This window comes from Asparagus officinalis, chromosome 6 (assembly GCF_001876935.1).
Source record: "Asparagus officinalis chromosome 6, Aspof.V1, whole genome shotgun sequence".
NCBI lineage: Eukaryota > Viridiplantae > Streptophyta > Magnoliopsida > Asparagales > Asparagaceae > Asparagus > Asparagus officinalis.
In genome coordinates this window covers 4317346-4329242 of record NC_033799.1, presented here as the reverse complement: position 1 = coordinate 4329242, position 11897 = coordinate 4317346, and the positions used below count along the sequence as shown (strand labels likewise).

Sequence of the window (11897 nt, the reverse complement as noted above, 5' to 3'; positions counted from 1 at the left end):
CTTACATGTTCCCATATTCAGATCAACATCTTTCCTTGGGGTTTCTTTAGCTCTCAAATAAGTGATCTACTTTTCTAAATTAGATTTTCTTCCAATACCCCCATTTGATGCTACGTGTCAGTGTTAAGTCTATGTGGTTTATTTGAGTTGGGTAAATGGGTAATCAAGGTCCGTATGCAACTGTACTTATAAAATTTGTCACAGGCGCATGCACGCGAACACAATTGTGCTTATAAATTTTGTCACAGGCACACCGCGCACGGATGTGCGCACACACATATCTATATGTATGTATGTACATACATACACATGCATGCTGCGTATGTACGTGTACATACATTGACATGTCTATTTATGTATGTACAGACATTTACACGCCTACGTATGTATAGACATACGTATACATGTGCATTATGCCTACATATATAAAACATATCCATATCTAGGTCTTTAAAGCTATCAATCTGCATATCCACTTGTTGTGACATTGCCTCATGTCCCTACATCTGAAGCATATATCAATATCTAGTGTAAAAGAATTGAACACTTGCAATAATTAAGATCTTAATGAAACTTACAAGCTACAAGAATAGAGTTTTGAACTCTCCCTCCGTCACATACTACCAAATATGAAATTGAGTTGCACAGGAAATTGATAGTTTGATTCACATTTGGTTCCATTTGATAATGAAGGATTGATGTTAGAATCTGATAGAGTGCGAAGCTTGTCACAGCTACAAGTATTAAGCTTTCTAATTGATGCTTCAGTAAGATTACAGATCAGCGCAATGGAGATATTGACTTATCCAACAAGGATCAACAATTTATCTACTGAAGTATATCTTTTGGAAAAATAAAACATGGGTTTCCATGTGATTACATTTAAAAATGATACATTGCTGCCATAATCTGCTGCAAATTTCAGAGCCAAGGTGGTCATTCCATTAGTCTATAGCTTTCTAATTGGCAGTTCTCTAAGGGAAAGATCAGCTCATTGCTTCATCATCTATATTTACCTATCCGATCTCTCACCAGACTTCCACGAATAACTTAACAATATTGTTTATTTAGTTATTAAAAATAGAAAAGAAAACAACTGATATGCTTCATCAGGCCAAGGAAACCAAGATCTAGCAACCAAATACTCTCATGATGCCAAGTGTCCTCCTAACTATACCGTTTCCACATAAAACAGCTATGATAACAGATTGGAGTCGACTAAAGCCACCAAACAAAATAAGGATCCAAGAAATCATCACAAGAATAGTCATAAAGAAAGGTGAAGTCAGAGGCTCACTATACTCGTCCTCGACAAGGTAGTTGAGGGTATTGCCGTCGCAGCTGAGGTGAATACAAAGAAGCTTTTGGAGACAATGATAGGTGATTCTCGAGAAGATAATTGTCCTCATTCTTAACAACAAATCCATTACCATTACCACCGATAACATCTTCCACTGTTTCAAACCCTACGGCCTTCTCCTCCTTCACCTCTTTACTCCTTTCTTCCTTTAAAGACATCAGCTCATCCTGCATAGACCCAATGCTTCCTTATTCATCTACTACATAAATGGAACTACACAAATAACTAAAAGAGTCAATATCAAATACAGTGTCTGTGATTGTTTTTTTGTCACATTCATGTACCTTCAGCCCCTGAAAGGAGTTGCTCATCCCTACCATCTCTGTTTCAAGTTTTGTATTTCTCTTCAGCAATCTTTCGTAATTCTCCTGTTTATTTGAAACCAAACACAAAAAATAAGCATGCAAAGCTTAAGGCATAATAGAGAAGTGCCTGTGTACCTTCATCCCCAAGAATGCACTATTCATCTTTTCCATCTCTATTTCTAGTTTTATATTCCTTTTCAGCAACTTCTCATAATTTTCCTGTGATTGACAAAAGCAACAACATGTAACATACTGAATGCAACATAATATTTTATTAAAGCTAAACGAGCAATCACAGGAATATTGACATCTCTGGTGATGGCAACCTATTAATTGCTGCATTACTTTTCTAGCTGGTCGGTGACACCAACTATTTTAAATGAGTGAACAATGACTATCATCACCTGAATAATAAACAATTGTATTATCAAGGTGTGTCCGCATCAAGACATTGAACCTTCTTGCCAGCACCCTCTTCCTCTTCTATCCAAATCCACTGGTTCCCTATCCTAAGGTGATGGGTCAAAGGCATGTAAATATCCTATTACTAATCCCCATTGCTTGGGAAGATGGCAAAGAAATCCTTATAGGAGCACAATATATTAAATTAATATCTACACCATTGCTTTTACTACACACTAGCATTATTGCACATGCAAATGCACACACAATAGATGCGAAAACTTAATCATCCCAAAGTTTACATAAAAGGGGCACTTACAGTAAAGTTTCATCAAGCTTTATAAGATATTTTTATGATAGTTTTTTCCATTTGACATGAGTTGTTTTAGGTTACTTTATTTGAAATTGGGTATAACATATATTTCAATTTGACTGATGACATGATTTAAATGAAAGAAAATAGGTACATCATAATTTGGTGGATTATTTTCAAAATGCCATTCTAAGAGCACCTTAAATAATGTTAATAAGAAGAGTATGTTCTATATTTTATCATCCAACGATTATATTTAATTATTTTAACCAAAGTATGTAGATATATTTCGACTTTCGATACTATTTGGATTAACAAAATATTGAAATTCCAATTGTTGCATTTATATTCATTCATATTTAATAATTTGTTTTAGAAAAAAACCTTATCACTTTATATTTATATCTCTTACAACACAAATTGTAATAGATATTGAATAAATGAGCTCTAATTATATATTCATGACATAGTTTGGATGTTCCAGAAAGAGAAAAGAAAAGGAAGTGAAAAATTACTTATACACCCCTCACATTTCTATTATGATGTAAAATGTCCTTCAAGCTTTTTGGTACCCCCACTAAGTTTTTAATATAATAGTATAGATTTGGCACTATTTTGCGAGTAACATTCGCGGACAGCTTACGAAGCGGGAGATCTTTCTAGAACACCAGGTGGATCAAAGGACAAGGTAGTAGTCTAAAATTATCTTTTCCCCCCTTTTTGCTTCCCTTAGCTTTCTGAATATTGGAGAAATACAAACCGCAATCAAGAATTAAAAATTAAACTTTTTTCATCTGTTTAGATAATTCAAAAACATTAAACATCAGGAAATAGGTAGAAATAAACCACCTTCCAGATGTTTTTCTCCAGCTCCTTCAAGGATCGCAATTCCTCCAGATCACTATTTCATACAAATCAAAGAAAAAGAAAATTAGCTTAACACAAATTCTAAAACAGTTCGTTAAACCTCTGAATCTTTTCAAGAAATGGCAAACTCGCATCAAAACTGAAGCAATATACACATTAGAAGGAACAAGAAATACTAAATAAGCTCCAGCCAAGGTCGCATCTAAATTCCTATCTCAATCTCCCATCCTCAAAAAAAAAAAAATGAGATAGCAAAAGTGAAATAGTACACGCATTAAAATGAACATGATATACCAAATAAGCTTTGCTATTGTTACATCTAAACTCCAATCTCAAACCCAACCCCAAAAAAAATATGAAGGCGAAGTAATGTACACATTAAAATGAAAAAGACATACCAAATAAGCTTAGCTAAGGTTGCATGATTGCATCCATACTATAATCTCAAAACCCACCCCACAAAAACTATGAACTAGCAATGTCCAAGTAATATAACAATTAAACAAAACAAAGAATATGAAAAAAAGCAAAGCTAAAGTTTCGTTTACCCTCCAAGTTCAACCCCCTCCCCCCAAATAAAATTAGGAATTAGCAAAAGCGATGTAATATATGAATTAAACAAAACCAAATATTAAATAAGCAAAGCTATGTAATATATAAATTAAACAAAACCAAATATTAAATAAGCTTATCTAAGGGCTTGTTTGGATTGAGGGGAATGAGGGTGAAGGGAAGTTAGGGGAACCATTCACCTCCATTCACCTTGTTTGAGAACACTTAGGAGGTGGAGTTAATTCACTCTAGTTCCCCTTGGTTCACCCCCTAATAGTATAAAATTTGTTACCCCCCAAATTGGGGTGTAACCGAGGGGAAGGGAACTCCCTTCCCTTCCCTTCCCTTCTCTCAGTTTCCCTTAACTTCCCTTCACCCCTTACAAATCCAAACAGGCCCTGGGTTGCATCAATACTCCAATATCCATCCCCGCCAACAAAAACTAGCAAGGAGGTTAATCAATCAACTATGTAATATGTGCTCACTATGACTGACCCCTTATTAAATGAATTTTAGTTTCACAGCTCATTGATGCTTGTTATTGCAATCTATGTCTTAATGCCCCTAGGAACTCAACAATGAAAGTATAGTAGCAATATACCTATTGAGAACACCAATTCTCTCTTTTAGCATATCAATCTCCTCCTTACACTCCGACCCACACCGGCAAACCTCCATCTCCCCCTTCCTCCTACTCTCCTCAACCTCCGCCGGCGGCTCAAGCCAATAATGCATAACCCCATCATTACTATAACCCCTCATGAACCTCTCCCCTCTATTCCCCACGACTTTTCCGGCCATATGCTTAAGCAAATGGTCCAACAATCCAGTATCCCCGATATGCTTCCTCGCTTCCTCCCGAAGATCTCTCCTCATGACTCGATTCCCGAGCTCAGCCATCTTCTCCCTCATCACCTCGAGTACTGATTCTCGGACCGCTCCGTACCTCTGCATCGTCCACCTCTCCTCGGCCGGTGCCGCCGCCTCGCTCGTGCTGCCCTCGGGCTTTTCCTTCTTTTTCTTCTGGCTTTCCCGCTTCTTAGTCGTTTTCTTCTTGCCTTTTTTGGAAGATTCGATTTCTTCGAAGATTCCCGCGGCCTCTTCTTGTTCCGCGGCAGCCGGAAGAGCGCGGCCGGAGGCGGCTCGGCTATGTTCTTCGCGCCTCCTCCTCCTTCAATCCTCCTCCTCCTCCTCCTCCTCCACTTCCACTTCCGATGAGGATTCGGTGAAGTTCTGGACGAAGTTGGGGCCGAAAACCCAGAACTTTTGCTGGTTATCGTCCTCGCTCGTCTGGAATCTCGGGACGACTCGCATCGCGATCAAGAGAATTAGGGTTTTGAGAGGAGGGAGGGGCTGGGGTTTAGAGAGAGAGGGGAGATTGCGATGGCTAGGGTTTTGGGTTTTTAGGCGGACGACAAAATTGGGGGAAATCGAAGCGATGAGAGAGAAAGAGGAGGGCGTGGAGGAAAATTATTATCATTTAAATAGGGGGTGAAATATATAATAAGCAGGTGAGTCCAACTTTTTCTGGAATTGCAATTACTACCTCGTACTTTTATTTGCAGGTGCAGGACTTTGCGCTCCTTCGAGATTTCCGAATTGCTCATAACTTGAAAAAGTCTACTTAAAGATTATCAAAAGGAAATAAGCCCGTCTTAAGATTTCAGAAATCATTAGTCGTATATATTTGTTTGGGTACCTAGTTATTCATCAATAATTTTAAAATATATACATATAACAAAAGGACAATATGTGCAACACCAAAAAATGTATAGTTTAGGGTAATTATTCCTTCCCTTTTTAAGATATGTATTTTGTTATATTTTAACATTGGTAAGCAATTGTTACATTGCACTTATATATTACTGAGTTTTTTTATGATGTTATATCATCCTTTATTAGAGATATATTATCATCGGTATGCTATTATTGCTTGTTGGAAATTCATATATTATTGCAGAGCTACATTGAAAATAATTATAAATAGTATTGAGTCTGTAAAATGAAAATGGGATATTAACCAGAAGTATTTTACTTGCAAAATTAGAATTGCTGTATTCCCAACCAAAACGTATATATTTGCAAACTACAACTGCAAATTTACCAAACAGAATAATGTACAAAGCTAGATGAATTTGTTAAACCAAGAAAATTCTGCAATGGAGAAGCCATGTATACCACACTAATGCATAGAATCACCCCCACATTGACTTCACAACGTGCAAAAATTCAATTACAGAAAAAAAAAATCCAAAAAATCCAGAAATAATCTATAAAACTCATGAATATATGCAACCCATTATTAGGACTCATACATATCAATAAAACAAGTACCCCCTTAAAATACATCCCTGGATAATTCAACAAAATTTCAGTGGTTGTTTCCTCTCATAACTATAATTATACATCTCTTCACCGCAACTACTGAATAATTCTCAATTACTCTTCCTGTTACATTGAAAAAGAAGGGAAATTCTTCTCCCACCTTTTTTTGTAATGAATGAAGTTTATACAAATACATAAAATTACCACGATATTGCTATCTCTTGCATCGTTTAGATGGAACGGTGTTAGTAATATTAACCGTTATGGGTTATGGGTCTCCGATAACTTCACACCTTACAGAGATCATGGCCAGACTCCCTTCAGCATTGGATCACTACAGCCCTCGTGAAATAGTAAGAACTTAAGAGAAATTGTTTTAATCGCTTGTGATAAACTCTATGTCATCCTCTGCTATGTACATCTTGCCTCTGTTGGCATTGATTTTCTTCTGGCTCGGGTTTGGTTGGCCGCGCTGCAAGGGGGAGAAAAGAAAACAAAGAAATACTTAAATAACAGTGATAAAGTATGTGTCCCAAAATTTTGGGGTCAGCTCTACGAATCATAGTCTTCCATTCAATTTTAATAAGCATCTTTTTGTTACGTCAATCATTATCATATCCTTCTTAATTGCTTTCAATCAAATTTCTTTTAGGCCAATCTCTATTGGTTTCCTTAGTAAATATGAAAATAATGGTCCAAAGATCACCTTTCGAAGTACAAAGGATAGATAAAGGTAAGCCACATCCCATTCATCCTGGGATAAAGTGCCTGCAAAATTAGAATGTTTTTAAGATTTGAATCATTTGATGCACACACAAATAGAACAGACAACTGTATTGTCCTTTAAAAGGGCATACTTTGATCATTTCTACCATCCCCAAGGGCACCAAGCCTCCTCATGAGCTCAGTGAATTCAGGCTTTTTCAAGTACTCCTCCACGAACTCGTGAGAGTTCTTCACAAAAACAAGCTCCAGATCATACTGCAAAGCAGAAGGAATTTAGGTCTCTTCAATTTGAGTTCAGAGAAGCATAACCATTGAGTCTTGCAAAATGAAACTGGTTATAGCCAAGGTAGGCAGAAAAGGTAGAAATGCATCAAAACAGTGAAGGAAAAAAAGGGAAAATTTTAAGAACTTAAATGCAAATTATTTGCTAGTTTCTTGCAAGAAAAGAAGATCTATAATTTTTTTAGTGAATGCCATTGAATAAATGACTTCGGTATAATTTCAGCATATGATGCTAGAGTTCCAGTATATGAATTCTTTTCCAAATTATACATTCATTCTATTCAACAATACTTTTCAGTAGTATAACTATTCAGAGTTCTACATTTATTTGTTCATGAAATAAGGTACATGTAGTCATCATGAGCAAAAAGTTCAGGGTTATTGAACTTTGCAATAACTGGGCATTAACTTGCATATAAAAGATATCGAGATGAAAGTCAACAGACTCCTAGTCATTTGTATATAATGGAATAGTATTATTTGATATCCCTACAACTTGTAATTAAGATAAAAAGTTAAGAGAGCATGTATTCCTGGCTGAATTTTATTATGGAAAAAAGTATTATAAAACATCAAAATGGTCCAGACTACAGGGAATATAATCCAACCTCCTCTGCTAGGGATTTGAAAAGATGGAAGGGAACAATCCATTCAGGACAATCAACAGCATCCTGCATGACATTTGAAAAATTAAATCTTTATGACGGGAAGAAATTACTTCATTATATAGTTACACAGATTTTGCTAAACTGTATCATTTCCTGAAACCATTATGAATACAAAATCTTTTAAACCAGTCGAAGAATTAAAAAAAAAAGGATACAATAGAGAATATAAGAATTAAACAGTGACAGGTCAAAAAATCATAATTACTAAGAGAAATGGTTGATGGGAGTATGGAACAGCAGAATCATGTAAATAACATGTTACTTCTAGTTTTCTTTGAATGACATTACTGTCAAAAAAGAAGAAGCTACATTCAATTGGCAGTAAATATCTGAATTTTCATCCTTACATACCTCCAAGTGGAACTTATACTTAATGCCGAAAGGGCTGGATGCTCTGAATTTCTGAAATACAGAAAATAAAATAGAACGCTCACAATTGGTACTCATTCAAGAACAAGATTAACCAGTTGTAATTTATCATTAGAATCACAGATCAGATAGAGAAAAAGAATATGATTTTTTTACCTTCTGAGAATATTCTTCGTCAAACGAGATCCAATATACACTATTCCCAAAAGATAATCCTTCAGCTGCAGAAGGTAAATAAAGTTTTATTGAGGAAACAAACAGCCAACAAAGTGAGCATCTGTTATTACCAAGATAATAATCTACTAGGTGAGGGAAGAGAACACAGTTTGTCAAATAAATTTAGAGAAACAAAGTAAATATTAGATACCAGGCAAAATCTTATTCCTTAAAGATGTGTCAGTTAAAATTTGTCAGAAATTCAGTTGCTTTGCATGTATTTCTAGTTATGAAGAGCAGAAATCATGAATGAATAAATGCAACAGTCTCTTTACTAAGATTGAATATAGATACCTTTGGAAGAAATTTTGGTTTCTATTTCTCAGGCTTCACTGAGGTTTTAGTTTACCTGTAACTTATGTCCAAGTGTCCATAGCCATTTTCTTCACTGCTTTCTTTATTCCAAAGTTTTTCTCGGTTACATAACTTTTGAAATATTGGGGTATACTAAAAACAGGCATGCACATTATTAAGGCTGTGTTTGTATTTTATTTTCTCTAATTGCTTAACGTTTTTGTTTGTATAAACATAAAGTTTATATGAAATCCTTGGTTGATCTCTAAATATGGGAATGAACCATGAAATAGTTAAATTGAAATCATATTAAAGAAAAAGTCTCAGCACATGAAATATTAAGCATAAATAACCATGAACAAGTTAGTTCTTATTTGTATGAATTCCTTATTATCCAAAAAGAGGGGGTGGGGAAAGAAACTACTAAAGGAGAATACCTTCTCTAAGCCTTTTTACAATAACATTTGCATCAGGCATTGTCCCGATAAAGGTCCCACCAGGTCTAAGCAAGGCAGAAACATTAGCCAGTGCTCTCCTCGCACGTGCCTCAGTTGACCAGGAGTAATGCATTGCAAACTGTAAAAGCTTTTAATCAGCAAGAGTAATGCATTCAATCACCATAATTTTTAATCTAGGACCAATCTCTTACAGATATGGTTAAGTTCTAGGCTTGCTATCAACTACCTGATATAAACCTCCACTCGGGATAGGCAGCCAAAGGATATGACATTCACGAACTAATTAACATAAGATATCTGACTTCAGAACTATTTATCAGGAAATGTCAGGCTGATGGTAAAAATACTTTGAGAAACATCTAGCATCTCAATATTTTAATCTTTTCTGAATTCATAATGGAACAATTGATGACCGTGAAAGCTACTCTCAATGAGAATTTGATGAAAGATTCTGGAAACATAAAGTAACTTACCTGGCAACTACAAATATCATATGGTCCATCATTGCCCAAGTACTCATCTAAACGAGTCTGCACAGAAAAACTGAAAAGAATCACTTTTCCTTCGTATTTGTCAAACAAATTGAATGCAACAGAAATGACAAATTTATGATACAAATTTGAGTCAATACGAGAAAAGATGATAAGCCACCAATCAACATTTTAATATTTTGAACAATAAGTTGAGAAATATCCACTGTACCTCATAACAGTCTGCACATATGAGGCGTGCAGGAAAGCTGAACTTTTTCCTGCGTGATTGCTGGTTGTCATCACCGTTATAACGTGTCCTGCAGTCCCTTATCTGTAACAAAATTTTGAGAACAATATAAGAACTGGTTTGAACAAAACTAGCTGAAATAAGACAGCATAAATACTCCTAATGAGAGAAAACCTGGACATTCCAAGTTTTTACAAAATGGTGAATCTAAATCATCATGTGCATATGATGCTAGCAACTTTAAGGGAAATGGTCGTAAAAAAGAAACATGAGAGATGGTGCTAAATAAGGGTTGGCTTTTAAATATAGCATTAGTGATCTGCTGCAAACACATTTATAATGGTGATAGTGCACATGAACTACTGTAAATTGAGTCGTCAGAGGGAAGGGCTTCAAAATATTTTCAACAAAAAGAGATTTATCATTTCTTTGTTCAAAATAAATAATTCAGGTTTATTCATATCTGGACTGACTCGCTAGCTATATTGTATAAGTACTTCTATCATGAAGTCGTACCCATACCCGACACGTCCCTTAGCTGCACCCATACCCGACACTTCTTCGACACTCCTTGAACAAAGGCATAGACTTATTCAGACCTATACTCAATCACATAATACACGTTTTCATTTAGAACACTCATGATATACTTCTTGGACAAGGGCCAGGTTCATGTTAGTCCGTATTCAATCCTGAGCTAAAATTTCAATGGGTCTTTGCATATCCACTCCAGAACTATGTTTTCAGCCCACGAGTTCCAGCCATGTCCCCGTTTCCTATCTCTCACAAATTTGCGGTGTCTCATACCCGCACCCACACCCATCCTCATACCCATACCCATATCTGGCAACTTAGCTTGCTAGTAATAGATGAAAGATCCCATTATCAATGCACAGCACCAACAATTATGCAATCAATCTGCAGAAGGATAAAAGCATCTTCTGAGGAGCAAAATAGATACGCTGATAGTCAACTGCAGCAAACATCTATCAAAAAGTTTATGATCTAAACATGTGGTTTCGCGCAATAGAAGCATGGTAGACATGGCGACGCGTAGGATGACTTTCTCTTGGAAAATCACAAAGAAACAAAGGAGAAGGGAAAAAAAAGGTAGCCAAAACTACTTTCAGAATTAGATTTTGATTTACTAGAAATTCTCTTTTACCTTTTCTATAAAAGGTAAATTTTTAGTTGTGAACTTTAATTGATTTGGGAATTTTTATAGAATCTAAGAATGAGGAAAGTTTTTTATTTTATTATGAATTAAAATTTTTTTAACCAAGGATTAGTTTTCAAGTAGCCAAGTTTTCTAAGCGTATAAAAGATTACTTTTTCCTCGATAAAGGTATGATGAAGATGTTATGAAAGTTATGATTTCTAAATCCTGCATTATTTAATCTTGGATGTGAAACCCTACTTTTGAAGGCATGGGAGGTGTGAGGTATTGATTCAGGCATGACTTCATTCATTCAGGCCTGCAGCCAGAAATCTTAATTTTATTCTTCTTATTTCTTTTCTGTATTTCCTGTTTCGTCCCCCCATCACAAAAGTTAGCTTTTGCAGTAAATGTTAGAAACTCTAACATTTGGAAAACAAATATTTCAAACATAATGCCCTGCCACAAAATATGGAACAGGTTGAAACACGATGAACACCAATACACAACTATATAAACCTACAAACTCTGAAGTGTAGGAATATTCCTACTAACCACGAGAGTTCAGAGAAAGTACATATGTAAAGCAAAAGGTAAAGCTCCAACGGCACTTACTGAGCCCTCTGCAATATCAACACCAACATAGTATCCAATTTTTGCTTTGTCCCATTTGATCAAGTCACCACCCTGGATAGAGGCAATAAGTTTATTTGAAGAAAACTAAAGAAAAACAAAAGCAACTCGTTAAAACTATTCTACAAACCTTCCCACAAGCAAGATCTAGAACAGCATCACCTCGATGAGCATAAAGCTGAATAAGAACACTTTTGATCTGTTGAACAACAAGAATTACAGGTAAACTCATAAACGAACTTTACATTCAG

The 11897-nt window shown here is 35.7% G+C and overlaps 2 protein-coding genes across 2 annotated transcripts in view; both read right to left on the bottom strand.

Moving 5' to 3' along the window:
- The window catches only part of LOC109844474 (protein DYAD-like), a 6888-nt gene extending 1952 nt beyond the window's left edge, over positions 1–4936 (bottom strand). Inside the window, exons 1-5 of the mRNA XM_020413527.1 lie at positions 4401–4936; positions 3230–3281; positions 1801–1884; positions 1645–1728; positions 1298–1527 (exon numbers count right to left, since the gene is read on the bottom strand). Coding sequence (XP_020269116.1) covers positions 1298–1527; positions 1645–1728; positions 1801–1884; positions 3230–3281; positions 4401–4753 — 803 coding nt within the window. The 5' untranslated portion in view covers positions 4754–4936. The remainder of the gene's footprint in view (positions 1–1297; positions 1528–1644; positions 1729–1800; positions 1885–3229; positions 3282–4400) is intronic.
- LOC109845149 (mRNA cap guanine-N7 methyltransferase 1) overlaps positions 6055–11897 on the bottom strand; it is a 10060-nt gene continuing 4217 nt past the window's right edge. Inside the window, exons 3-13 of the mRNA XM_020414362.1 lie at positions 11777–11845; positions 11629–11700; positions 9840–9941; positions 9611–9667; positions 9117–9255; positions 8326–8390; positions 8152–8202; positions 7741–7803; positions 6982–7105; positions 6831–6892; positions 6055–6596 (exon numbers count right to left, since the gene is read on the bottom strand). Coding sequence (XP_020269951.1) covers positions 6501–6596; positions 6831–6892; positions 6982–7105; positions 7741–7803; positions 8152–8202; positions 8326–8390; positions 9117–9255; positions 9611–9667; positions 9840–9941; positions 11629–11700; positions 11777–11845 — 900 coding nt within the window. The 3' untranslated portion in view covers positions 6055–6500. The remainder of the gene's footprint in view (positions 6597–6830; positions 6893–6981; positions 7106–7740; positions 7804–8151; positions 8203–8325; positions 8391–9116; positions 9256–9610; positions 9668–9839; positions 9942–11628; positions 11701–11776; positions 11846–11897) is intronic.